Consider the following 27071-nt stretch of genomic DNA (forward strand, 5'->3'; position numbering starts at 1 on the left):
CTCTAAGCGAACTCACCTACCTATCTTAAGTACATGAAACGATGATGTAGGATCTGTAGCTGAACCTGAATCGTATACCATTATACCTGTACTTCGACACTCTTTTCCCAACTCATATCGCCATATATACATGTCCATACATAGGGTACATCCCCATATATATACACACCCGTAAACACATCACCCGCCATGTTGGCCTTCCTCACGCCCGCCAGCATCTGCTACGCTGTGGCGGGTGTGGCCTTGGCGTGGTTTCTCCAGAAGCTACACTTTCAACGGAGTCTGTTGAAAGGACTCCCTTCGCCGCCCCGAAACTACTTTTTGGGCTCGCTCATATCAATGGGGAGAGTGCTCGCAAAACAACCCCGAAACGCAGCACCGCAGACGTACATGCATTGCCTCAAAGAATACTACCAAATGGGCGACGTCCTCTTCTTCGATCCGTGGCCCCTCGGTCCCCCCTTGATGGCCATTTTCAACGTCGAAATGTTGAATCAAGTCATTGACGGAAACTATCCGAAACATCCTCTCGTCAAAGAATTCATTGCCAATTTTGGAGGCCCCGCCAATCTCGTGAGCGAAGATGGTCCCGTATGGAAACGTTGGCGCACCGCCTTCAATCCCGGATTCTCTTCCTCCCATCTCATGACGCAGGTGCCCGCCATCATCAAGGAAGCCAAAGTCTTTTGTGAGATTATGGCACAGCACGCCGAGAAGAACGATCTCTTCCGCATGGAAATTGCCACCACCAAGCTGACCGTCAATGTCATCGGTCGCATCGTGCTGGATGTCGACTTGAATGCTCAACTGGGCTCCAACGTCCTCGTGGATGCATTCAACTCACAAGTGCGGTGGCAAGCACGCGGTGCTCAATTCCAACCGAGCGAACTGTGGGATATTCGGCGGCCCATCATTCAACGGTACAACAATTGGAAGATGGACCGGTACGTCGGAGCTCGGCTTGATGAACGCTTCGCAGGCAGGCAAAGTCGAGGTCGATCCAAACATGTCATCGACCTCGCCTTGGAGACATATCTCAAGGAGATCAAGGGTGGCGGCGGGAAAGACAGTGGAGACGATGACAAACAGCAGACGCAACTCGATCCCGAATTCAAAGAAGCCGCCATCAGCAATGTCAAAACCATGCTGTTCGCCGGCCATGATACCACCAGCTCCACCATTTGCTACGCCTATTACTACCTCTCCCAAAACCCTTCCACCCTCGCCAAAATCCAAGCAGAACACACTGCCGTCTTCGGCCCCGACCCCACCACCGTCGCCGCATCCATCATCCACGACCCTCATCTCCTCCACAAATTAGAATACACCTCCGCCGTCATCAAAGAAGTCTTACGTCTCGACTCTCCCGCCAGCACGATTCGTTTGGGCAAAGCTGGTCATACTTTGTATCATCCGGAGACGGGAGAGAAATTTCCCACGGAACATTTTATGCTCTGGCCGGTGAATGTGGGCTTGCATCGTAATCCGAAATATTGGCCGGATCCCGATCACTTTGACCCGGAGCGGTTTGTGGTGGGAAGTGCGGTTTATCATGAGAATAATAAAGAGGCGTGGGTTCCTTTTAGTAAAGGGTCGAGGAATTGTAAGTGTTTTTTCTTTTTTCTTTCTCTTTTCCTTCTTTCTCCCATCTTTTCCTCTTTCTCCCATCTTTTACCCTTTCTCCCCTTTCCCTAATAGGTAATGTGTATACATGTCCACCATGCCCCCCCCCCTCCCTCCCTCCCTCCCTCCAAAACAAAACAAATCCCATTCCTTTCACACACATGGACGTTAACATGTCATCTCAGGCATCGGTCAAGAACTCGCCATCATCGAAACCAAAATCATCCTCGCCATGACACTTCGCACGTTTGATTTTCGCGCCGCCTACGATGAGCTCGCTCTCCTCAAGGGAGATGGTACGGGATATCCGAGTGATGATTCTGGCGTGCAGACCCAGTTTGGCGATCGAGCGTATCAGATTCAATTGGGCACGGCGAAACCTGCTGAGGGGATGCCGTGTCGGTTGAGGTTTTGTTAGTGAGGTAGTGGGATGGTTCGTAGGGGGCGGGAGGGGGAGTAGTGTAGAGAGAGAGAGAGAGAAGGAGAGAGGTAAGTAGGTAAGTAGGTAATGAGCTACATGTGACAAGTGGTGATTCAATCATTCATTCATTGATTTCTGCTTCCCTTGACTTGTTTGCATACGTCAAATTCTACATCAGCTACAGGCAAGGTAGGTAGGTAATGCTTGCTACCTACTCTACCCTCCTCGCTCACTCACTCACTCACTCAATCAATCCACCTACCACCACTCCTCCTAATCCTCTCTCCTCGCAAAAAACTTCCGAGCCATCCACATCTTCTTAACCCGCTCTCCCAATCCCACCGCTCGCTGCTTCTCCTCCCCTTCCTCCTCCGACGACGACATCACTCTCGCATTCGAGTGATCAATCACAGGGTCCACAAGAACATGACGAAGTTGTCGTCTTCCTCCATGCTCCTCGTCATGATACTCTACCCTGTGACCCGTCAATTGTCACCAGTCGATAATCCATTCTCGAGCACCACTGTCCCAGAATTCGTCACAGGCGGCTTTGAGGCCGAAATTACTTCGGAGGTCTTCTTTTTTTAAGGAATCTCTGTTTTTTTTGGTTATGATTAGTTTTGGGGGAAATCTACTCGAGGAATTTCTTTTTTGTTCGCGAGTGCATGGTGATGATGATGACTTACCTGGTGAGGGGATCGGTGGGTGTGCGTTTCAAATGCTCGTATATTGTCGCTCGCTCGTAGGAGTGGCCTGTAATTTAAGATAAAAGGGAAAGCGGTGTTAGCTGCTCGAGTAACGTTTTCATGATAGATTAAACCGCGGAATTTTCTTTTCCAAAAAAAAGGAAAAAAAAAAAGAAGAAAAAAACATACCATTCTTCGTAATCACCGGATCATGCATCGGTTCAAACGTAATCATATCCACCAAATGATCCGGAATTTCGCGCGGAGTATTATTCTGCGGTTCCGCAATCTCAAACACCGTCCTGAGGGAATTAATTTTCTTCTCATAATTCCCTCGGACTTCTTCACTTCGTTCCGAAGCTTCCACCTGGCCCAATTTCCCACGATGCAATTCTTCCGCCACCAGATCGAGGTCTTGCTGACGCTGCTTCTCCAGCATTTCCTCCAATTCGGCGCGCAATTCCCCCTGTCGTCGTAAACGTTCGCGATCGCGGGCGCGGAATTTTTCTTTCTTGCACCGCAGCACAAATGCGGAAAAAGTTTGGAGGTCTGAGGGACTGGTTTTGGCGGCTGGGGCGGGATGGAGAACTTGCTCGTAGGCTTTTAGAGCGGAAGAGAGAGCTTCGTGGGGATGGTGGAGGGCCAGTTGTGCTTGGGCGAGAAAATACCATGCTTTGTGGTTTTGGCCGTTGGGGCCGGTGATTTCAATCGATTTTAAGCAGTCGTTGACCGTGTCGTCCCATTTTTGTAGCTTCAGTCGCGCGTTGGCTCGATTGGTGAATATGAGTGGGTTCTTGGAGTACTTTTGAATGGCCTAGGTACGCGGATGGCAGAGGTGGTCAGGAGGTCAGTACGGTAGTGCAAAACTACGGGCTACAACGAGCGCACTAATGACTTTTTGACTTCACTTCGGGCGCACCCGCTCGGTCGAGATAATGATGTGCTGATTACTTACTTGGGTATAGAAGTCCTCGGCCGCATGGTAATCGCCCTCTCGGAACGCGTGGTTGCCTTTTTCCTTGAGGGCGTCTGCCAGATAGGACATTATTGACAATTGTTGGTTCGCGACGGTTATGAGTAACGTGTATATCCCGTTCGGACTCTGGAGGCGTACATGTAGTCAATGTACTGTAATTGAGCCCAGTGAGGTGATGGTATTGTGGTAGCCTGCTCTGATCAGGTAAGCAACGCGAGGGGATGGAGAACGCTTAGTCAGGGTAAAGATCAAGAGGGTGGCATCACGTGATCTGGGACTACCCCGTTCCCATAAATTCACGACAACGGTCCGTCTTACGCGGAACTATGATTATTACTTTCAACTATTCCCATTGCTCCTTTTGATCCTTTTCCCAGACCAGATATCACCAGCCTGGCTGCCTCTCCTTTTCGAAAGGTTCAAGAACTGTTGCCGATATACTTCACCCTCTTCTTGGCGGTGAATAGTACCATTTCCCCTGTTTGTCATGCTGCTTTTTCTGCCTCATCTGTGTCCATATACTACAGCTGCCTGTGCCGTCGCTGCTACTGATGTCGTCGACGTTGTTGTCAACTTGTTGTCGTGGTCGAGGTTCAGAGGCGTTGTTGGTGAGTTCTTATGTAGTCTGTTCCTCACCCCTGCAACCCTACGCCTGTACAGGTGGCAGGGCAGGCAATATCCCTCCCCTCGTCCCTTTCTCAGCACCAACCTGCAGCTGACCAGTGCTAGCAACTCCCCGCCCGTCTGCACTCCGTAAATTGATTGTGTATCTCAGTGCGGATGATAGTATACAGTAGTATTTCTAGCGCACGCGCTCCCTGAGAAGATCTTTGCAGCAGTACTACTATGCAGAGTTCCTTTGAGAAAGGGGCAACCGGGTAGCGGGAAATCGATTTCTCTCGGCCTCATTATCATTGTCCCATTGTCCGGAAGCAGTTTAGATACTCGATGCCTGCGGGCAGCCCAGGTGATGGCTGGAGTAATGCCCCTACGCCTACGCCATACCGCTGTCACTTTCGACTCCCGACTAGCAACGCAGCCCCAGAAATACTGATCCTGCATGGGTCCCTTCCAAAGACTGCGGTACGAACATGTCGCGGATAACTGATTGAGCAGACTCGCCCTGTCAGCACCGGGTCCGGCACAGGAGCAAAGACCGTCCGCGATATGTGAGAGTTCGATTGGACCTTGACCAACATGGACCCCCGCCACAAGGGGGAACATGGCGATTGCTGTAGCTGTAGCACACTCTGACTTCTGACTACTCCATCACCGCCCGACGAGAGGAGCTCAGGACGGAAGGCGAGAGCTTGGTCATATGTTGCGACTGCCATCATCATAGGAATCCCACGGTTCCCGTCCATCTGATCCAATATCGCCAGATCAACAGAATGCGCTTCCCAAGCACGTCGATCCTGCTTCTTCTTGGCCTGACTTTGAGCACAGCGACGTCGGTCGAGCTCCTTCACGATGAACAGTATGGACAACTTGTCGGGAGACAGGACTCGGTGGCAGCAGCAAAAGAACAACAGGCTGGGAGGCTGCAGTTGTTAGGAACACTTCCCAAATGTGGCTTGATATGCTTGGAGACCGTCATTGCAGCGTCGCCGTGTCCCTTTACGGATGCAGCCTGCTCATGTCGCAATGCCACCATCGCAGAGGAGATACAGACTTGCGTCTTGCGGAGCTGTACGGTCAAAGAATCGCTCAGTATGTCTGCAATGGTTGATCACGTCTTTCCGCATATTGACGCATGGCTGACTGTCGGGGGATAGCCACAAAGAACGTGACCATGGCGGTCTGCGGGCAAGAGATGCGCGATCGCACAGGGCTTGCGATGAGTAGTGGTGTGGGCGGTCTGGTCTTCGCTCTGGTCGCTTATACCGTTCGAATTGCATCCAAGGTCGACTTCTCCCTGAGCAACGCACATCCGGGCGCGTCCAACTTCTGGCTCGACGATTTCGCCATCACTTTGGCCGTCATTATTGTCACGACCTTTAGTGCCATCACCGTCCCGCTCGCCAACATTGGCTTCGGCAAAGACATTTGGACCGTGGAGTTCCCCAAGATCACCAAAATCTTAAAGCTCTTCTTTGCCGAAGAGATGCTGTACGTGTCAGGCCTGGGCATCGTCAAGATCTCGATGCTCTTGACATATTTGCGATTCTTCTCCTCGCCCACCTTCCGCAAGGCGGTTTTTGTCTTGATCGTCCTGAACGCCATCTATGTCGTGGTCTTCATGTCCATGGTCGCATTGCAGTGCAGACCGCTCAGTTACACCTGGTATGCGATGCTCCTCTGGCATTCCCATCTACCACATCCGCTGACGGCTCTAGGCATCGATGGGACGGCGAGCACGAGGGCTCGTGTCTCAAGTTTGCCTCTCTCGCGTGGCCGGCCGCTGCTTTCAATATTATACTCGATGCGGCAACATTGACCTTGCCCATCAGGGAGCTGTGGAAGATGAGCTTGAACAAAAGAAAGAAGATTGGCGTGGTGCTCATGTTCTCCGTGGTAGGATCCCATGTCCCCTAGTGTCCCTTTCTCGCCACTATCGTGCGTGCTGATCTCCTGCGTAGGGCTTTTTCATCACGATTGTCAGCATCTTGCGTCTGTACTCCCTCGTCGCGTATTCCAGTGACAGCAACTTCACCTGGGCTTTTGTGATTCCTGGAGTATGGGTAGGTGATTGGTGGTGCATATATCTACGACAACTTCGACCGAAGCTGACACACCGTCTTCAGTCTAAGATCGAGCTTCACGGATCTGTTGTCTGCGCTTGTATGCCCGCAATCCGACAATTCTTTGTACGTACCGCCATTCTACCCTCACCCGCACCCATGATACTAATCGCCCGACCAGAGACGCTTCACCCCAAGACTACTAGGAAGCACCGTAGGCTCCAATACGGGCGCGACCACCGACATGTCGGGATCACGCACTGCTGTGGCCACCCATTCAACGAAATTCAGCAACTTTAGCAAGAGTGATGACACGGAGGTAGGTCCCATGGTTCAGGAAAAACCAGGAAATACAATATCAGCCTGTGGAAGCACTTCTGACACCGCCTTAGGCCTTTGTGGAGCTCGTGGACGTGAACATAAACGACGACGCAAGCGATAAACATAAGCACTGATAACGGCGATTGCGATCGACTTCGTCCTCAACGGACACACTACCCACAATCGAGTGCCATGAGTTTATCATCAAAATCGAGCGTGCAAATCGCATCCGAAGCCAATCTTCCATCAAACCGACCAGGACGCAGTCAGTCCAAACGGACACCCACTTCGCTTCACATGTTCTGTCTCTACGGCATCATTCGAATGATTGTTCCCCAAGGTCATGTGTATTTGGTGGCGGCGGCAGCAGCGGACACAAAGTCTCTCTTTATTGTTTTTGTAAAAAGAGGCGTGCCACGCACTTCTCTGAACGGGCTATTGCTTTTTTCTCTTGGAGGCACCGGAGCACGGATACCATATGGAGGTGGTATGGTATGATATGAGACGAGGCAGAAATGCGATCCTGCAACAGACATGGGTAAAATTAACTACTACTACTACTACTTAAGGTACCTACTACTACTATATGTATAACTTCCCACGACGACGACGATGACGACCGAGCAGTCACCAAAATCCACACACCCGTCTTCTTACCTATCTATTGTTGTTGATACGAACATCTTGATTGCAAGTACAACATCAACACGGTACGGTAGCATGGCGATAAAAACTCCCAGAAAAAGTCTCTGGCAAGGGATTGCTCTATCGCGTTCCAATTCTCCCAACAACAATGTACCCGAAGTCACTACCGCACACACCTACTTACTTACTTGTACTTCCCAGAAAAAACACACAGTATGTAGAAAAAGGAAGGGAGAAACACTCACACCACCAAGAAAAAACCAAAAATAAAATAAGAAAACTACTACCTCTTTATTATTTTAAGAGCAGTCGAAGCTTCCATACATACATATAACCTTCTCCTCAGACTTCCAATGCATTTGCAAGCAAGCAAGCAAGCAAGCATTCAAAATCGAGAAACATTTTCCGACTCCATGATTATTATGTATATCCCCCAACAACCAATCCGCTCCATTCAAGCACAAAGGCCCACAAAGCCTTACAGGGCCAGCCATGCAGTTCAAAAGGTCATCCCATCAACGAGCATGATGCCTGTAAATTCTCCCACTCAAAAACAGTACAGGCTGTACAGTGCATCACTGCATCTGACCAATCATGCAATGTACGGCATGTGTCCTGTGTACTGTAAGGTACCGTATACATGACATGAAGTCTTGTTGTCGACCAGGAACAGGCGAAATTAGATCTGTCAGCCTGTGGTCAGGTACTGTACATTCTGTAATGTAGTCCAGGGTCTGGGTTCTTAGCCCCCCGGTTTCCGAACGATCCCCCAGGCCGGGGAGGGGACCGTGATCCCACATGGGGTTTGGCTTTCTTGGATCAGGGGAGGTAGGGGGAGGCCTTGTGCCTGGTCTTGGGAACTAGTAAAGCTTGAAATTTGATTTTTCTTTTCCTTTTTCGCGCGTTCACATCCGGACGAGCCTGGTTCCTTGTTGGCCATGTTGAGAGGGGGGAGAGGGAGAGGTTGGAGAGGGTTTAATACCTACTCTAGTCTACTACTGGTTGGATGGATCTTTTGTACAACGACTTTGTTTTTCTACTTTTGCTTTCTTTCGTGAGGGTTGTTCAAAAAGTTCGTGATTTTGAAAGGTAGGATAGATACGGATGTGCTTGTTCGGATTCCTTGAGATGATTGATTAGGGGGCGGGGGGGAATAAATCATCTCTATGCTGATGGATAGAGCAAAGGCCATTTCTTTTCTCTCCTTCTCCTCGTCAATCTCAACTCTCATCAAGCATCCTGGGAGGAGATTCTTTCGAACCCTTGCAGTTTGTCCTCCTTTCTTTCTTTAGCCGTTCTACTCGTGTCGAGCCGCGGACTACACTTGGTTACTTTTACTTTGTATCCATTTTTGCTTTGGTTGACTACTACTACTGCAACAACAAACACAACAAGAACAACCATCACAAAAGTTCGGCTCTGGATGTGCGGAGCAGTCGCTCGTTTGATGCTTCCTCCAACCTATTGTTATTGAATGTAATTCTTTGCCACTCGTTTGAGCGAAGTACCAGCAGGAATTTACCATGCTCTTCGCGATAATTATTCATTCATTGCTACTGGCATGGCATTGCGTGGCGGCCGATTCCAGTCATCATCACAAGCATAAAGCGCGACGCCATGCGGGAGGAAAGCACGACAATGCGAAGAGGCAGTGGGATGGTCCTCAAGAAACGGGAATCTACGACTACATCGTCGTAGGTTCGGGAGCTGGGGGCGCGCCGTTGGCATCTCGACTTGCTCGTGCTGGTCATTCGGTGTTGCTCATCGAAGCCGGAGATGATGAGGGCGAATCGCTGGAAGTTAAAGTACCTGTCCTTCATCTCCTATCGGCAGAAAAGCCGGAGATGCGTTGGGTATGTCAGCCACAAATGGGACTGTTACCAGCACGGCATTGGGTGTCTCACTGACCGCAGTGGTCATCTTAGGATTATTTTGTGCGCCACTACGAGGACCCTGTTCAGCAAGCCCGCGATAAGAAGATGAGTTACTCATGCCCAGACGGCTCCATCTATACCGGACTCTATCCTGCCTCTGGATGCCAGCCATTGGGTGTGTTGTACCCACGATCTGGTACGATGGGTGGCTGCACTCAGCACAACTCCGAGATTTCCGTATACCCATGGGAAACCGATTGGGAGTATCTTGAAGAGCTCACGGGCAACTGGACTTGGAGTGCGGACAGTATGCGCTCATATTTCGTCCGTCTTGAGCGCAATCGCTACTTGCCCAGCAGTGTCGTTGGCCATGGGTACCAGGGATGGCTCGATTTGACGCTCACCCCTCTCACTCTCGTCGCGGAAGATCCCAAGATCACATCGCTCGTGCTAGCTGCGGCCGCTGCAATGGGCAAAGTATGTTACCAAATGTTACCCCATGATGTCCTACATTCCTGCGGGAATGTGAATAATGACTGATCTGTGTTCAGGGACTCCTCGGAAGCCTGTTGAATACAGTCAAAGGCTTGGCTCATGTCCTCGCTACAGACCTCAATGCACCCGGGAAATCTCGTGACGAAGATGCGAACCTTTGGCAGGTGCCAATCGCGGTCGACCCTACAGACTCAACTCGAGCTGGACCAAGAAAGTTCATATACGATACCATCAACAACGGCTACCCTCTGCATTTCCAACCGAACACGTTCGTGACGAAGATTCTGTTTGATCAAACCGGATATAGGCCCAGAGCGTACGGAGTGCAATACGAATGTGGCCAGTACCTCTACTCCGCAAGTCCACTCTCGCCAGGATATTTAGCTGGAGGCAGTCGAGGCCAGCCAGGTTACGCATATGCCAGAAGAGAAGTCATCATCTCTGCTGGCGCATTCGAGTCGCCAAGTCAGTAGATTCCAAGGGGATCGCGAGAGCATCACTGATAGTTGCCAACAGAACTCCTCATGCTCAGTGGGATTGGCGACTGCAACCAACTCGCAAGCTTTGGGATACCATGTCTCGTGAACCTTCCAGGTGTACGTCCAGACAATAAAGCTCTCCATCTCAGCGACTCTGGAGTGACCGCTAACCAGTATCTTTTCTCGTAGGTTGGCGGCAACATGCAGGACCGTTACGAGGTCAGCGTCTCCGGCAAATCCCCCAGCCCCTTTCCCCTCACCCAAGAGTGCAAATGGACCTTCTCATCGCCAGATCCTTGCCTCGAGACCTATCTGAGTAACACGGATCCTGTATGTACTATTATGTACTACTCCGCTCCCAGCAGCTCGAACTAACACGGTACAGGTCGACAGAGGTGTATACGGCAGCAATGGGCTCGCAGTTGCTATCACGCTCAAGTCTTCCACGGGCGAGGGTCCTAACCCGGATGTATACATCTCCGGAGCACCTGCCAAGTTTACGGGTTACTTTCCGGGTTTCGCAGAAGATACGCTAGCAGACAACAACCATTGGGTCTGGCTGATTCTGAAGGCTCGGTCTCGCAATAATGCAGGCTACGTACGACTCCGCTCGACGAATCCATTCGAAATGCCAGAGATCCAGTTCAACTCATTCGCGGTTGGCGGCGACGAGGATATCAAAGCCATCAGTGAGGCCGTGGACTTTGCTCGGCGGGCGTTTGCACATCACAATGAGCTCGGTATCGACGGCGCTTTCGCAGAAGACATCCCAGGCCCCCAATTGCAAGGACCAGCTCTTGACCAGTGGATCAAGGACATAGCCTGGGGACACCACGCTACCGGCACTTGTGCTATTGGGCGGCCGGACGATCCCTATGCGGTCCTGGACGGCGACTTTCAAGTCTATGGCGTGGATGGACTGCGGGTCGTGGATTTGTCCGTCTTTCCCAAGATCCCGGGTTACTTCGTCGCATTACCCGTCTACACCATCAGCGAGAAGGCCGCAGATGTCATTCTTGGCTTTGGACCTGATCCCAATGCGCACTTTCCTGATGCTGGAGGTCTGTTCGGCACACTGGGTTACGGTTTGGCGGGGGGACTCACCCAAGGAGTGCAAGATCCGGAAGGTCTTCTGGGCTCTTTTGGGGGCTATTTGGGCGGCTTTGGACTATTCGTAAGTCAAATTATCAGTCTCTTGCTGAGTGTATGGCAATGCTGACCCGCTGGCAGGATAACAAACAGCCCATTCATAAGCGCGAGCAGGCGGTCCGAGGTCCGTCAGAAGCGTAGAACTACATCTGGAGGATACTGCTTCGCACTTGCTGGGTGCGTCGAGCGATAACAGCAGCGCGGCCAGTCATCGACATGAGGTGGTGTTCATATCTTCAATTAGTGTGTACAACTGCAGTGAGCTGTTGCACTGTCAACTCGAGCTGTAACCGCAGGAAAAAAGTGATCTATGTACCTCCGAGAACTATGGCGGTTCCCGTGCCCCGTCCCGTGTGCCCGTCCCGTGTTCCCGCCCGGCTAGCGCCGCTAGAGCTAGCCCAATGCACTTCGCGATGCATATACACCAGAACGCGCGCCATCGTATGCATCGTCAGTGAGGGCTTGTGCATCTCGTGAGATCAACAACACGTAGTAACGTGTCCTTCGCGTCCAGTATGGCAGAAAATGTGCCGCCGCCGCCACAGTCTGCACCGGCGAGCGCAGATCAACCTGGACGGCCATACTACGAATCATTGCGATCCACCCTCCGCCAGACCCTCGAGAAGAAGCGCAAGCTGGACGAGAAGCTGGCCATCATCGAGGACAATATCTATAAGCTGGAAGGCACTTATCTGGAGGAGACTGCGCACTCGGGCAACATCGTCCGCGGCTTTGACGGCTGGGTCAAGGGCGTCCAGATTGGCAGTCGCAGCGCCGTCGAGGGCGCGCGACGAGGCGGCCGAGTGCGCGATGAGGACCGCGTGTTCAGTCGGAGCAGCGTGAGCTGGATGCGTGTGCGTTGATCCGCCCCCCTCCCCGTTCTGCCTGTTCACTCGGGCTGAACCGAGCATCGCTAATAATGGTGAGCAGCAACAAGAAGGACCCGACAGCGGTACGCCCTCGCACGCCCCAACGCCGACGGGTGCATTCCCACCGCCGCTCTCCGCGCGCGAGAGTAACGCGAGCACTCCTGGCGTAAGCTCGGGCAAAACTCAAGGCAACAATAAAAAGAAGCGAGTGAATGACAAGGATGAGGAGGACGACCATAAGCCTTCGAAGCGTCACAAGATTTCCTACGGGCGAGAGCGCGACTAGCGGGCCACCATGGTGGATTTGAAGCTTCCGAGTCAAAGAAGAGAGCAGTAATCATGAGCGAGGCGTTGCGGAGTATACAATGATACCCACTGCTTAGACTGGATTGAAGGGCGTGGTTGTCCGGCGTCGACATACGTTTTGCTAATCAGAGCAGGGGCAGCAATTGCAAGTGTCCAGATATCCCGCTCTCGATTGGTGACTGGGCTCACCATGCTATGCACCGCACTTCACAAGAGCAAGCAAAGGCGGATCCGGCTGCGCACGCTATCGAAGAAGTTGGACAGGCCCGGTCCCTCCATTGAGCTCGTGGCGGCGCCATAACATGGCTAGAGCACAATCTGTGACAGCAGATGATGCCTGGCCTGACACATCGAAGGATCCTGTCAACATTAATACCACAACAGCATCGCGACCATGTCTTGGACAACACTTGCAGCGATTGACGATACAGTTGTCGTCGCCATTCATCAGAAATCTAGCGATATATAGGGACCTGGACGGAACGTGAACTGCTCATGCCACGTGCTAAGCACGAACCATGCAGCAAATCAGTTTCGTCAGTCAGACCAAGCTTTTGAGAACGAGTGCCCCGAAGGCTAGCAACGATCGCCTTATTACCATCGGGACAACAACTTCGTAAGGTAACTTACCTGTACCTTGCAAATGCACTTTCACTCGGTTCGATGTGGAGGCCAGAGCTGAGGCGTCGTCCAGCCTGCACATGTCGGCAGCCGGGGCACAAAATCAAGGTCACCAAGTTGGCCAACATCAATCTCGTCACGGCGGCTTCTGTCTAGGCTACGGCACAGGTGATCGCATGGTCGATCTGTCAACGCCAAGGGAGGAAAAGCAACAACCCATGACTCGTGCTAGCCAGATCAAGCAGGAGCTTAAGAAGCTTCACCAAATCTTATCTCTTTCAAGCTAAAAAGCGCAGCCACACCGAACCACTCTACAGGCACCTACAATCCACTCCCGAGCCTGGACTGTCAGGTGCCACTGTAATTACTAGCCAATGAATGCTTCTATTCAGGTACTGTTCTGATTGCGATGCTAGACTCGCGCTCTGCATTGTCTAGGTGAGAGGCGCAAGCTTGCGAGCGGGACGATAACGTATGACATCCGACCGCACGAGGTAAGTAAGTAAGTCTTCAAATTGTTTAGTACGGGGGTATCATCATTTCATGGCTGCAGAATAAGCCTGAGATACACCGTTCGAAGACGAATTTCAAGCACCTGCTTCGGGATATCCTATGTTGCTGAGACGATCTGCAAGTAATACGATCTTAGGTCAATGGTCAAATATCCAAAGTCTACGGGTGATTATGCACGAACTGCCAGGTACATAGGTAGTTTGTCTTTACTGCATATTAATGAGCTGCGCAGGCAACTCACTTTCTTCATTGAGCATTGCTCCGTGCCTAAGAACGGTCACTCATCAACGCCACAGATACGTTATCAGGATCTGTAGACGTAGCACCTTCTTCCACGCGACTTTCCCCCACGATATGCCAGGAACCGATAGCCGAAATAGCGCGAAGACATTAGTACATCGCCTGCAGTATTGCAGCAGTGGACCTCGAAGCGGCCATGGTCTAGAGCGGCGTACGGTCATCGCGTAGAGCATGGAGGTAAATATAAGAAGCGAGTGGCTACTCTCGCGGCGATAGAGTCAGTCAGACACTGCGTGGTACTAACAGCATGTTGGTGACATCTCTGCTAGCCGCCTTCTTGGCCACCTCATCAGCTTCTCCTCTATCCATCCCGCATGTCGTCCACGAGAAAAGGACCTCAGCGCCCCACGGATGGGTGAAGAGAGCAGAGCTAGGCCGCAGGATGGTCCTGCCAATGCGCATCGCACTCGCACAAGAAAATCTGCACAAGGGCGATGACTGGCTCATGGATGTATCCCATCCGACCTCTAGCAAGTATGGGCAGCATTGGTCAGCGGAGGATATTGCTACCGCCTTCGCTCCTAGGTCCGTTTTCCGCACGCTTCGAAGACATCCAGTACTAACAACATGTCAGTGAATCCACTGTCAACGCGGTGAAGGAATGGCTCTCCTCAGCAGGTATCACGAGCGAACGCATCAAGCAAAGCCAAAGTCTGGGCTGGTTGAGTTTCGATGCTTCTGTAGAAGAAGCGGAAAGCCTACTGAGAACGAAGTACCACGTTTACGAGCATCAAGAGACTGGTCAACCGCACATCGCCGTACGTCCACTTTCGACCAGAAAGCCAGAATCAGACACTGACTTCTAGTCGATGGCATAAGTGTGAGGAATACAATATCCCAGCAACCCTACAAAGCAAGATTGACTTCATCACACCTACTCTTCACTTCGATGCTAAGCTGAAGCCGCGCGACGCCAAGTCTGAAAAAGAGAAGAGGGCTGTTAGCCAACACATCAATCCTGGCAACCCCAGCGGCGGGAACATTCCCAAATATCAGCCTCTTGCAAAAAGTAACCTCATCAAAGAGCTCAGTGATTGTGATAAGCAGGTGCGCTACCTTTTGTTAGTTGAGGTCCTGACAGATATGAGCTAATTACGTTCCTCAGATTACGCCTAATTGTTTGAGGGCTCTATATAAATTTCCACCAGGGCTGACTTCAAACCCGAAGAACAGCTATGGAATTGTGGAATACACCCCGCAGGCTTATCTCCCATCTGACCTTGATCTATTCTTCAAAAACTTTAGTACGAAGCAAATTGGAAACCGTCCCATCTTCGACTCCATTGACGGAGGCACTATCCAGCAGAACATGACGGGCTTCGACTACAATGGCGAGAGCAATTTGGATCTTGAGTATGCCATGGCTTTGGTCTATCCACAAAATGTCACTCTGTATCAGGTAGGAGATAACCAGATGGGAGCAAGCTTCAACAACTTCTTGGATGCTATCGATGGCTCGTACTGCTCGGTACCAGGGCATAATGGTAGGACAATCAGCCGGTATCACACACCAGAAGTGCCTAACGATTCGTGCAGACCCTACGCAGGACGGAATCTACCCTGATACGCTCCCTGGAGGCTATACTGGACCCGAGAACTGTGGTGGTTTCGCAGCCACGAAAGTCATTTCTACGTCTTACGGGTACAACGAACACGATCTTACTCCCTTTTACCAACGCCGCCAGTGCAACGAATATATGAAGCTTGGACTTCTTGGGGTATCTGTTCTTTACTCAAGCGGCGATTATGGCGTCGCTGGGAATAGTGGTCAATGTATCGACGGTGCAGGAGAAGACGCTCCATACAACGATGGCGCATCAGGAAGATTCAATCCTTCCTTTCCTGGAACATGCCCTTATGTCACTGCCGGTGAGTAAAGCAGTGTCTTCTCGTTGTCTCAATAGATTGAGCCCACTGCGGTGCCAAGAGCAACGACAGATCCCATTGGAAGATGTTCGAACCTGAGAGACGCTTGCTGACCTTCGACCGGCTATCATAGTGGGAGCCACACAAGTGATTCCAGGAGTCAATATCCTGACTACACCAACACAACCCGAGGAAGCTTGCGAGTCAGTCATTTACTCTGGTGGAGGCTTCAGTAACGTCTTCCCATTGCCAAGTTATCAGTCATCGGCAGTGAAGTCCTACTTCAAGAACCACCTACCATCATACAGCTCCGCTCAGTACAACAACAGCCAGCAAACACGAGGCTTCCCGGACATCAGCGCCAATGGAGCCAACTACGTTGTCACTGTAGACGGCGGGTTCTCTCTCGTGTTCGGGACCTCAGCCTCTTCCCCCACCCTTGGATCCATCCTCACTTTGATCAACGAAGCTCGTTTCAACATTGGAAAGGGATCACTGGGCTTCATCAATCCTGTTGCGTACGCTCACCCTGAGATCTTCAATGATATCACGCAAGGAGGCAATCAAGGATGTGGCACCCCTGGATTCACTTCCGTCAGTGGATGGGATCCGGTTACAGGTTTGGGGACGCCAAATTTCCCGAAGATGTTGCCTGTGTTCCTGGCGTTGTAGAGAAGCCGAATAGGTATAGACTTTTTCAGCATGAGGGATGAGACTATGATCACGACAGCCTAGCAGCTAGAATAAATAGGGCGGCGTGAAGAGAAGAACTGACCATACTTGGAGTGTACTACCAATCTAATTCCAAATCTCACTTTCCCAGTGATGTTCCGGCATTTTCATTTCCTCGTGATTTCGTGAATGCCCTTTTGGTGTCGAGATCTGATAGCTGCAATCTGTAGTGGGGCGATCGAAACCCTGTCACTCCAAAAGCCAATGCTCAGATTCTCGACCTGCGATGAGTCTTAGAATTCATTCGGACGACTTCATCAACCTCGCTTGCAGCACAAGCACTGATTCCCACCACGTTACAACAATCCGCATGAGCATATAGAGGCATCGCGCCTTTCTTCCACGCACAACCGTCAACCAGCCAGGTACACACACAGAGTCAACGAAGATTCTGTCACGAGCGCTTCTTCGGCGCCAGCTATATGCACCCCCTCGCATTGCACTGCGGACCAGCTCACAGCGACGAAGCTTCAAGATGGCGCTGAATCACGCATCACACAACCCGACGGGCGAGCGCACAGGTCCCGCCACAGGTGCCCCGCCAGCGCCCTCTGCAGAAAGCAAAGCTGCGATCCTGGAAGCTGCGAATAGCGACATCATAGGCAACTCTGCGCCTGGCAAGGACGGAGGAGATGCCGATGCCCCAAAGAAAGAGAAGTCAGAGAAAGAATTAGCCAAAGAAAAGGCAAAGGCTGAGAAGGCGGCGAAATTAGCAGCGAAGCAGGCCAAGCAGGCAGAGCTGGCAGCAAAGTCGAAGCCCAAGGAAAAGAAAAAGGAGCAGGAAAAGCTCCCGCCGTACGTGGAGGAGACGAAGAAGGGCGACAAGAAGATCCTCAAGTCTCTAGACGATGAATACCACAAGGCTTACATCCCGTCTGTCGTCGAGAGCGCGTGGTACGACTGGTGGGAGAAGTCGGGCTTCCACAAGCCGCAGTTCAAGGAGAACGGCGACGTTAAGGATGCTGGGTACTTTGTCATCCCCATTCCACCTCCCAATGTCACAGGCGCTCTCCACATCGGACACGCGCTAGCTACTTCACTTCAGGACGCCCTGATCAGATGGAATCGCATGAAGGGCTTGACTGCACTGTATGTCCCCGGATGCGATCACGCCGGTATCTCTACACAAAGCGTGGTTGAGAACATGCTTTACAACAGACGAAATGGTACCACGAGACATGATCTGGGCAGAGAAAAGTTCGTCGAGACCGTATGGGAGTGGAAGGAAGAGTACCACGAGAAAATCAACAAGGTTATGAAGCGACTGGGCGGCTCTATGGACTGGGATAGAGAGGCCTTCACCATGGACGAGAACCTGTCGGCTGCTGTTCGTAAGACGTTCATTCAGTTACACGATGAGGGTCTCATCTACCGTGCCAATCGCCTTGTGAACTGGTGTTGCAAGATGAACACAGCTCTCTCAAATCTCGAGGTTGATCAAAAGGAGCTCGAGGGCTCGACCAAAATTGACGTTCCTGGTTATGATAAGAAGATCGAGTTTGGCTCTATTTGGAACTTCAAGTATCCTATTGATGGCACGAATGAGTTCATCGAGGTCGCCACGACACGTCCTGAGACCATGCTCGGAGATAGTGGTGTCGCTGTGCACCCAACTGACGAGCGGTACAAACACTTGATCGGCAAGTTCGTCAAGCATCCGTTCGTGGACCGCAAGCTACCCATCTTTGGTGATGAGACCGTCGAGAAGGACTTTGGTACTGGTGCCGTCAAGATCACACCTGCACACGACTTCAACGATTTCAAGCGTGGTAAGGAACACAATCTAGAATTCATCAACATTCTCAACGACGATGGCACTATGAACTCCAATGCCGGCTCATATGCGGGCAAGAAGCGCTTTGACGTTCGATACGAGATCATCAGCGAGCTTGAGAAGCTCGGTCTCTACGTTGGCAAGTCGGACAACAAGATGCAAATTCCACTCTGCAGCAAGTCCAAGGACGTCATTGAGCCTGTCATGAAGCCTCAATGGTGGATGCACATGAAGCCACTTGCGGATCCTGCTATTGAAGCAGTCAGGAGTGGCGAGATCAAGCTCAGGCCTGCTCAGTCCGAAGCGACTTACTACCGATGGATGGAGGGCATCGATGACTGGTGCTTATCACGTCAACTCTGGTGGGGACACCAGGTTCCGGCATATTACGTCAAGCTTGAGGACGGTCCTGAATACGATACAGATGCGAGTTACTGGGTGTGTGATGAGACAGAAGCAGGAGCACGCCAGAAGGCCGAAGCCAAGTTTCCAGGCAAGAGCTTTACGCTCGAGCGTGACCCAGATTGTCTCGACACATGGTTCTCATCCGGCCTCTGGCCATTCTCGACGCTCGGCTGGCCAAATCTGGACAGCAATGACTATCAGAAGCTCTACCCAACCTCGTTCCTCGAGACGGGTTGGGACATTCTGTTCTTTTGGGTCGCTCGTATGATTATGTTCGGCATCAAGCTGACAGGAAAGGCGCCGTTCAAAGAGGTCTACAATCACTCCCTTATCCGCGATTCGGAAGGACGAAAGATGTCCAAGTCATTGGGGAACGTCATCGATCCAGTCGATATCATGGACGGTATCTCTCTCACAGCTTTGACTGACAAGCTGAAGACCGGCAACCTTGCTCCAAAGGAGATTGATCGGGCATCCAAGTGGCAGAAGTCAGCATTCCCAGACGGCATCGATGAATGCGGTGCCGATGCGCTGCGCTTCTCATTGATCAACTACACAACCGGCGGCGGTGATATCAGCTTCGACGTTAAAGTCATGCGCAGCTACCGCAACTTCTGCAATAAGATCTACCAGGCCACCAAGTTCGTCCTGGGCAATCTGCCAAAGGACTTCACACCCAAGACAAAGGGCGGTAAGACCGGAAAAGAGAGTTTGCCGGAGCGATGGATTCTGCACAAGCTCACAATCGCGGCGCGTGATGTCAACAATGCCCTCGAGGCTCGCGAGTTCTCGAAGGCCACACAAGCATTGCACGGGTACTGGCTCTATGACTTGTGCGACGTTTACATTGAGAACAGCAAGGGCATCATCAGAGATGGCTCGCCTACGGAGCAAGAAAGTGCCATCGACACCCTATACACGGCTCTCGAAGGCGGTCTACTCCTGATGCATCCCATCATGCCGTTCCTGACAGAAGAGCTATGGCAGCGTCTGCCACGTCGACCAGAGGACAAGACTCCTTCTGTTGTCGTCGCCTCGTACCCACAGTATGACTCAGCGCTTGATGACCTCAAATCCGAGCGCGACTACGAGCTTCTTCTGGGCTGCTCCAAGGGTGTTCGTTCTTTGCTGAACGAGTACGCTATCAAGGAAGACGGCGCTGCCTTTGTTCGACCACTCAACGACGAAGCGGCCTCGACTGCTTCGGCGCAGCAGAGTTCGATCAAGACTCTGTCTGGTAAGTACCTCAAGAACCTCACTGTCCTCAAGGTTGGAGAGTCTGCTCCCGCTGGAACTGCCGTCTATCCTGTCTCCGCTGCTGCTGCTGTCTATGTGCAGCTCAAGGGCCAGATTGACCCAGACACTGAGATTAAGAAGACGCAACCCAAGATGCAGAAGGCCAGCGAAGCTGTCAAGGAGCAAGAAAGGTTGATTGGCACTTTGTCAGATGGCGTTAGCAAAGATGTTCGCAGCAAGGAGGAAGAGCGACTCAAGGATGCCGAAAGTGAGCTGCGGCTGTATGAGGAGAGTCTGGCCTCGTTCCAGAAACTGAAGTTGTAAATCGACCAGTCAGACCACCGATCGCCTTGGAGGGCGATCGGAGCTCTCACATGCACAGAATAGCATCGTCTTTCCAATAAGCAGTACTCCGGGCTTGTGGGACAGCGGATATACCTTCAGCCTTGCGCGATAAACAAAGCCTACTTCACCGCCCACAATATTTACACGGCTTTTTTTTTTACCGCCTTGTATGACTATGCACTCCTACCTCCTAAGAGCAACTCCTCCTGACCGCTCTTGAGAATCGTGTGGACGGATGGAAGCGATATTTACCTTACTTAGTTGCTCCACATTATTTTCTCTTGGAAGGATGCCTCATTTCGGGGGACGCAGTCCCAAACCCATTTTTTTTTCTTTGATGCTCCACAGTTTTTCATCTTATCCGTTGTGTGGATACTCTAATAGCCGTTTTAATCGATTGGGCCATCTATGTACATGGTTGCTCACTTCGTTGCAGTGAGTGTGTCGTATAGATTAAAAAGAAGAATATCTGGTGGGTAGGTGGATGGGTGGGTGCGGAAGAGGATCAGGATACCTGTCGCCTACCTAGTCCGCAGGAGTATAGGGCGGCAAGCGGGCGGGTAAAGCCTGCTGGGTACTCAGGGGGAATTTGATATATATTAATATTACGTGAGTGCCTTCTTGGTACCTATCTCCTCATGATTGTATAAAACAAGATCCTGAAGCTGCGGATCTTCTCGACCTGCAGCCATACTCATTCGAACCAAGAAATCTCGTTGAACGCATTGATCTCTCTCGACGCTGGTCGGTCTTTTCGAATCGAATCGAGCACTTTCCTCTAGGCGCACCAAAACACCAAGAGGAAGATGCTGCTTGCTGCTTGCTGCTGTGGGTATGAGTGATGAGATGCTGTACTATACTGTACAGTCTGGAATGATGATGAAGATGAAGATGATGACGAGGTCCAAGAGAGACAAGTTCAGAGTACAAAATGTACAAAGTACATCCTAGTAGGTACCTCACCGCTGACCGAAAAGGGCGCTGCAAGGTATAGCCTTGTAGTCACTTTGCCGACGAGCCGGGGACGCTTCCGATTGGCGCGCGACTTTTGTCTTTTAGCCTAGTTCTATGTTGGAACCACACACCACACTAGTGCCCAATTGAGAAGATTGATGGAATACCAATCAATAAGTGGATTAATTGAGGTCCGAGGTCTGACCTCTTAAGAAGAGAAAAGAGGGGGGTGGGTATCCCTAACTCTACATACATATGCCAAGGAATCAGTGGCCCCTGTTATCTTATATGACTCATGTCATATGATGCCAGGGCACCTATGTCCTTCTGTCCAAATATACCTCCCTTAGCTTGATTATATAAGAAAAGCTGAAATACTAGACATAGTGACCGTCCATCTCAATCCAATGATCGACTATGCCCACTTACCTGAGCCCCAGGCTCGTCCGGAATGACTGGAATAACCCCTTTGGGAGGTTCTTTGTAAAGCTATTAGCTCGTTGCTTAGCAGTCCTAATCCATTCTACGGTCAATCGTCCTACTATAGTTTCCTGCCTTACCTAGTGTTGATGGATATCCACATGTCTTAAAGCCGTATTAAGTGACCTATGCTTGTGATTGGCGATATCTACTACTCGTTGGTTGTCACAGAAAACCTTGGTTCCACCTATAGTTCCATCCTTGACAGGCTCCCCAGATAGCTTATTTCCAGGTAGAGGTAGAAATACCTTGTCAAATTCAGAGAAAAGTCGAGTCCACCAGTACCTATTACCTGCAATTGATAAGAGTGCTAGCAACTCTGCCTCTGCGGTTGATTTGGTGACTGTCTTCTGCTTGGTTGCTTGCCAATCAATAGCACTACTATACATCATCATCAAGAATCCCTGTGAACTCTTCCTATCCGGGTTATTACCAAATGAAGCATCTATATACAGCTCTATCTTAGGCTTGTCCCTATAGAAGTGCAACTTTATGTCCTTGGTACTATAGAGGTAGGCAATCAGGTAATTAGCAGCTTCTATATAAGCTTGGCTTGGATTCTTCAGAAATTGAGAAAGAGTAGTATATGCCTTTGCCACATCCGGCCTTGCCAAAACAGCTGCATAACTAATTGAACTAACCTTCATCTGATATCCTTTGATGAAGTCAGGCCTGGCTGTATTAGTAGCAGGTTCTAGGTTTCCAGTAGGAAGTGGTGTATCTGGGAATCGAGTCCTCTTATAAACACCAAATTTGATACTAATCTTTGTTAGGTAGGCAGACTGGCACATAGTCAGGGTTTCCTGGTCTAGTGATTCCAGGACTTCTATACCTAGAAAGAAGGATAGCTCTTTCTGAGTAACCTCAAAGTTAGAAAGTAGGTACTGGTTGAACAGGATAGCTTGATCCTCCCTATCCCTCTTATAAATCAACCTGATATTATCCATATAGAATATCATAAGCAGGTAGAGATCTATGTTCACTATCAGACAGTCAATTCTAGGAACTAGCTCAAAGCTATAGTCTTCTATCCTTATAACAAACAGGTCATACTACAGGCGAGGTGATTCAGCTAATCTATAGAGTACTTTCTCAAGGATGAAGCAGGCATCTGGTCCAAATCTATACTCCTCCATCCCTTCAGGGATTGAACAATACATAGTGTAAGGAATGGTAGCATTTGGGAAGGCATTCACTATATCCTATTGCCGGGTTTTCAGATTCCTTGCAAAGGCTAGGGCAGTGATAGCCCTAAATACCTTGTACCCAAGTATAGCCGTATAGGTTTCATAGGTTAATGGTAATTGAAGATCCCTACGGATACAAAGCCTAGCCTTATACCTGAGAATCTCACTAGTTAATAGGTCTGTCTTATAAGCAAATACCTAGACCAAAGGTACCTTATAACCCTTGTAACCAAAGAATACCCTGAATGTCCTCTTGCCTATAAGCTTTCCAGCTTTATCAACTGCTGCTTGTCTGAATTGTTAATAGTAGATATGCCTTTCCATCTCTTTCCAGTTGGCAGGGGGTGACAGTAAGCTTGTCACTTAGTGAGGTTCTTTGAGATTGGGTGGAGTATAGGCTTGGAGGGAAGTAGCAGCTGCAGAACTCAACTCATCCAGATAATCCTCCAACCGTCCAGTTCCATAGTCGATCTATCGCCTATAGTTGTCCACACTGTACCAATAGGTACTCTCTTCTACCTCCCTATCTGAGGCAGGGTGATAAGAGGCCGAAAAAGCGGGTGTTCCCGGTAAGGCCCCCGGGGCCTGACCAACTTGACCTTGGTTAGCAGCCACATTGTCTTCATCTCTAGCGGGTGTTTCTGGTAGTGTTAGGTATGATGACTCTTGTTCCTGTTGTGGCCCTTTACCTCCCTGCTGTTCATCACCTCCCTGAGGTTGGACAGCAAAGACCGGAATATTGTTAGCCAGAAAGGGGTCATCCATAGAACCATCAGAAGTTAGAGATTCCTCAGGCATTAAGATAGAATCAACCACAGTCTAGTGAATAGCAGCAGGAACCAGTTCTCCCAAGGTTTGTCCATTGATGTCCAGTGGATTGTATCTCTCATTGTCTTTGAAGACTACATCCCTCGTCCTGATCACCTTGTTCAGGGGTGAAGGAATCCAGATCCAAAAAATATTGGTAGAGGCATACCCAATCAGGTATCCAATGTGAGCTCTCTCTTCCATCTTGTCTCTCTTGGCAATGTCTCTGCGGAGAGCGAAGGCCTTGCAACCAATAGAGTGGAGATAGCTAAGGAAGGGTTTCTTGGTTGTGACTTTCTCAAATGGAGTTATCCAGTTGAGCTTGGCAGTAGGGGTCCTATTGAGTAGGTAAACAGCTGAATCCATAAGCCATAGCCAGAGTGTCTTTAGTAATCGACCATTAATCCTAAGAGTCCTGGATTTGGTAACAATCTCTCTTCTAGCAACCTCACTTGCTCTATTCTGAGCAGGGGTACCAGCAGCAGTAGGTAGAGTATTGACCCCCTGCCTAGTAATAGCTTTGCCCGCATCCTTTCCTATAGTTGCTTCTATATCACAGCGAACTAGGATGGTTTTGGCACTAAAGGACACTTCCATCTTCTTGAAATGTCCTGGAAATTTGGCAATTGCTTGTGGCTTGGTTACTACAGGATCACCAACATAATAGCCCTCCTGGTTATAGTACTAGTAGCTGTAAAACTTGAAGACCAACCCATTTGGTCCAGGGAGAGAAGGGGTCATATCAATAAGATCCTATGAACAGACAGCTATCTTGGCATTCTCTGCCTCAGGCAGCACTTCCCTGTGCTTGTCTTTTCTCCTTAAGATCACTGCTTTAGCCTTGGCCAGCATGCATATATCACAAGTAACACCATTCAGAACCTCCTTGTCTGGTCCTGTCTCAATTACCTAGCAACCCTCAGTTGCAGGTTCCAAGTGCTTAATAGCCCTCACAGATGGGTAGCCTAGCAACTGATGCCATTGATTGGCCGTTGCTGTCAAAGGTAGGAGTGGTTGGTAACTGGATTATGCAGCAGCAACAGATCCAGCAGGTGACGTTGATGCAGGTAAGGTTGATTTCCCCGCATTCTCGGAGTGTGGGGTACATACAGACTTCACCTCCTCCATTCCAGTACTAATTCCTCCAGATAAATCAGTAAGTCCAGTGGTTCCAGCAACACTTCTTGTTGCAGGCAACCGTTCAATAATCCAGTAACCGTGTCTGCCATTACTGTATTCAGGTTTGAGGTATGCCCACAGTCTGGGTTCCTCCTAGGGTTGGCCAGTAATCAACCTATCAGGCCAGTTTCTAGTGTTATAGTAGATTCCCTTTGTATTAAGAATCTGCAATGAGACCAAACTTGTAAAGAATCCCGGAATAAGCCGGGCATTGAGGAGAGTGAGCTTCCTTGTCACTCCATTCCCTATATCCAGATTGATGGTAGTATCAACAATTGCCTCAGGTTAGTACCTTTTGTCCCTAGAGATTACTATATCAGAGGAGGTTGGTAACTCAGACCTGATAATCCTTGCCCTTATAGATTCGTTGATAATGTGAACATTGGCACTACCATCCAGAATCACTGCGTTGTAGAGCCGGGTATAACCAATTGATCCAACAGATACGGGTTCCAAGGTAGCAGCAGCGGCAGTATCTTCGAGTTCTACGGCTATGCCCTTGTCCTTAGTGTCCTTGCCCTTCGACCCTTGAGCAGCGTTGTATGCTTGAATTGCTTTGTCCACTCTCTCTTTCAGGTTCTTGTCCTCCTTGAATCTCTTCTCAATCTTCTTCTTGGTATCATCTCTTAGCTTCCATACCTCAGGCCTCGGATACTCGGCATTGAGGTAGTAGCATTCCTTCTACATATGGTTCCTACTACAGAGACATGGTTTGCTTGGTCTTGAAGATGAGGATCGGGTTGAGGACGAGGATGATTCGGTTGTAGCGGCGGTTAAGATACTGGCGACGGTGGTTCTGTGCTTGCTCTTAAATTTGGTGTCTCTATTATACTGAAAGTAGGACTGCCAGGCTCTCAATTCTGAATGGAGAGTTGTTACCTCCCTATCATTCTGCTTATTAAGCAGCCTCCCTGTCCTTGTGGCCACATAGTCTCCATACATTAGAGCTATAGAAGACAACCATGCTTAGGTGGATTCATTGTCTGCTTATATACCAACAGCATCTCTCTTACTATACTAAGTAAACCATAGGTGCATATAGTCATGAATAGACTTTCTATATAGTAGGTAAGAAAGGGTTTCTAACTCTTTCTTCAGTAACTGAGTAGTAGCAAGGGTGTTAGGTTTAGTGTATTCTGAGAGAATCTTGAGTATCTGCCTAATTATCTCACAATTGATTACCCTATGTTAAAGGTCTGCAGAGAGAGATTGGTTAATAATTAATTCAATCTTCTGGTACCCCCTTTGCTTAAGTTCCCATACATCCTTGTTATACCTATGCTTGAATTGAGCCAGACTAAGAGCTGTTGGGGTAACATCAGTAGGTAGAGCCGCAAAGTCAAAGACAGGTTGTCCTTTAAGCTATATTAGGTTTTCTGGATCTGGCTCAGCTGTCTCTGGATTGATATCAGCCTATATCTAGAGCTTCACTACCTCCCTCTTGATATAGGTAATCCATACATTCCAGTCCTGCTATATACGCAGCTTGGCAATCGACGTCGTCGTTGTTGAGGGTTCAGAAGAATCAGCCATAGTGTCTTCGTTGAATTCGTCAATCCACTCTAGGTAGGCAATCTGAGAAATGGCTTGATTCCTAGGACACGAGCCGCTGGGTGTCTCTTCTTCTGATATAAGCTAACTTGATGGTCCTTCTTCAACCTCTTAAAAGTCAGGTGTCGGGGATCGAGATCGATTGCTCAATAGGCTCTGGCTTTCTTCTCTTTGTCTAGATGAACGGGTTTGGGCCGGCATAAAGTAATAGTGTACGGTCTTCGGGTTTTCTTGATACAGCGGATTTTGATCAATCTCAGGTGATTCTAGGAGATATCCAGTAACCAATTGATTCCTTTGATTAATCAAACAGAGCTAGCCGGGCTCATAACTGTTGGAACCACACACCACACTAGTGCCCAATTGAGAAGATTAATGGAATACCAATCAATAAGTAGATTAATTGAGGTCCGAGGTCTGACCTCTCAAGAAGAGAAAAGAGGGGGGTGGGTATCCCTAACTCTACATACATATGCCAAGGAATCAGTGGCCCCTGTTATCTCATATGACTTATGTCACATGATGCCAGGGCACCCATGTCCTTCTGTCCAAACATTCTATCTACACCGTAAAGAAAGCCGCGCCTCGCCTCGCCT

The 27071-nt window shown here is 49.9% G+C and overlaps 7 protein-coding genes across 7 annotated transcripts; 6 read left to right on the forward strand and 1 right to left on the reverse strand.

The window, feature by feature from the left end:
- The first annotated feature begins 387 nt into the window (after window positions 1–387).
- Window positions 388–2147, forward strand: SEPMUDRAFT_127289 (cytochrome P450). Its single transcript, XM_016902142.1, has 2 exons — window positions 388–1603; window positions 1809–2147. The coding sequence occupies exons 1-2, from the start codon at window positions 418–420 to the stop codon at window positions 2039–2041; spliced, it is 1419 nt and encodes a 472-aa protein (XP_016758740.1). The 5' UTR covers window positions 388–417; the 3' UTR covers window positions 2042–2147.
- A 96-nt stretch (window positions 2148–2243) lies between these two features.
- SEPMUDRAFT_150663 (U-box-domain-containing protein) lies at window positions 2244–3858 on the reverse strand. Its single transcript, XM_016906321.1, has 4 exons — window positions 3686–3858; window positions 2920–3544; window positions 2731–2797; window positions 2244–2639 (listed from the first exon to the last, which is right to left on the reverse strand). Exons 1-4 carry the CDS (start codon window positions 3773–3775, stop codon window positions 2537–2539), a joined length of 885 nt encoding a protein of 294 aa, XP_016758741.1. The 5' UTR covers window positions 3776–3858; the 3' UTR covers window positions 2244–2536.
- A 796-nt stretch (window positions 3859–4654) lies between these two features.
- Window positions 4655–6879, forward strand: SEPMUDRAFT_165273 (uncharacterized protein; the record flags this gene model as incomplete). The annotated part of the gene is made up of 8 exons (XM_016908160.1): window positions 4655–4789; window positions 5209–5416; window positions 5482–5989; window positions 6043–6220; window positions 6286–6387; window positions 6451–6513; window positions 6569–6706; window positions 6780–6879. The coding sequence occupies 8 exons, from the start codon at window positions 4655–4657 to the stop codon at window positions 6840–6842; spliced, it is 1395 nt and encodes a 464-aa protein (XP_016758742.1). The 3' UTR covers window positions 6843–6879.
- Window positions 6880–7706: 827 nt separating this feature from the next.
- Window positions 7707–11491, forward strand: SEPMUDRAFT_143275 (FAD/NAD(P)-binding domain-containing protein; the record flags this gene model as incomplete). The annotated part of the gene is made up of 8 exons (XM_016903038.1): window positions 7707–7954; window positions 9002–9206; window positions 9279–9704; window positions 9779–10187; window positions 10239–10318; window positions 10391–10531; window positions 10587–11375; window positions 11432–11491. 8 exons carry the CDS (start codon window positions 7707–7709, stop codon window positions 11489–11491), a joined length of 2358 nt encoding a protein of 785 aa, XP_016758743.1.
- A 324-nt stretch (window positions 11492–11815) lies between these two features.
- SEPMUDRAFT_69922 (NuA4-domain-containing protein) lies at window positions 11816–13566 on the forward strand. Its single transcript, XM_016909882.1, has 2 exons — window positions 11816–12204; window positions 12281–13566. Exons 1-2 carry the CDS (start codon window positions 11866–11868, stop codon window positions 12503–12505), a joined length of 564 nt encoding a protein of 187 aa, XP_016758744.1. The 5' UTR covers window positions 11816–11865; the 3' UTR covers window positions 12506–13566.
- A 640-nt stretch (window positions 13567–14206) lies between these two features.
- SEPMUDRAFT_165275 (subtilisin-like protein) lies at window positions 14207–16567 on the forward strand (the record flags this gene model as incomplete). The annotated part of the gene is made up of 6 exons (XM_016908161.1): window positions 14207–14484; window positions 14534–14717; window positions 14779–15006; window positions 15065–15443; window positions 15496–15828; window positions 15959–16567. The coding sequence occupies 6 exons, from the start codon at window positions 14207–14209 to the stop codon at window positions 16495–16497; spliced, it is 1941 nt and encodes a 646-aa protein (XP_016758745.1). The 3' UTR covers window positions 16498–16567.
- A 465-nt stretch (window positions 16568–17032) lies between these two features.
- SEPMUDRAFT_69927 (tRNA-synt_1-domain-containing protein) lies at window positions 17033–20296 on the forward strand (the record flags this gene model as incomplete). Its single annotated transcript, XM_016909883.1, has 4 exons — window positions 17033–17090; window positions 17160–17214; window positions 17339–17352; window positions 17403–20296. The coding sequence occupies 4 exons, from the start codon at window positions 17033–17035 to the stop codon at window positions 20294–20296; spliced, it is 3021 nt and encodes a 1006-aa protein (XP_016758746.1).
- Between the last annotated feature and the right edge of the window lie 6775 nt (window positions 20297–27071).

This window comes from Sphaerulina musiva (assembly GCF_000320565.1).
Source record: "Sphaerulina musiva SO2202 unplaced genomic scaffold SEPMUscaffold_8, whole genome shotgun sequence".
Classification (NCBI taxonomy): domain Eukaryota; kingdom Fungi; phylum Ascomycota; class Dothideomycetes; order Mycosphaerellales; family Mycosphaerellaceae; genus Sphaerulina; species Sphaerulina musiva.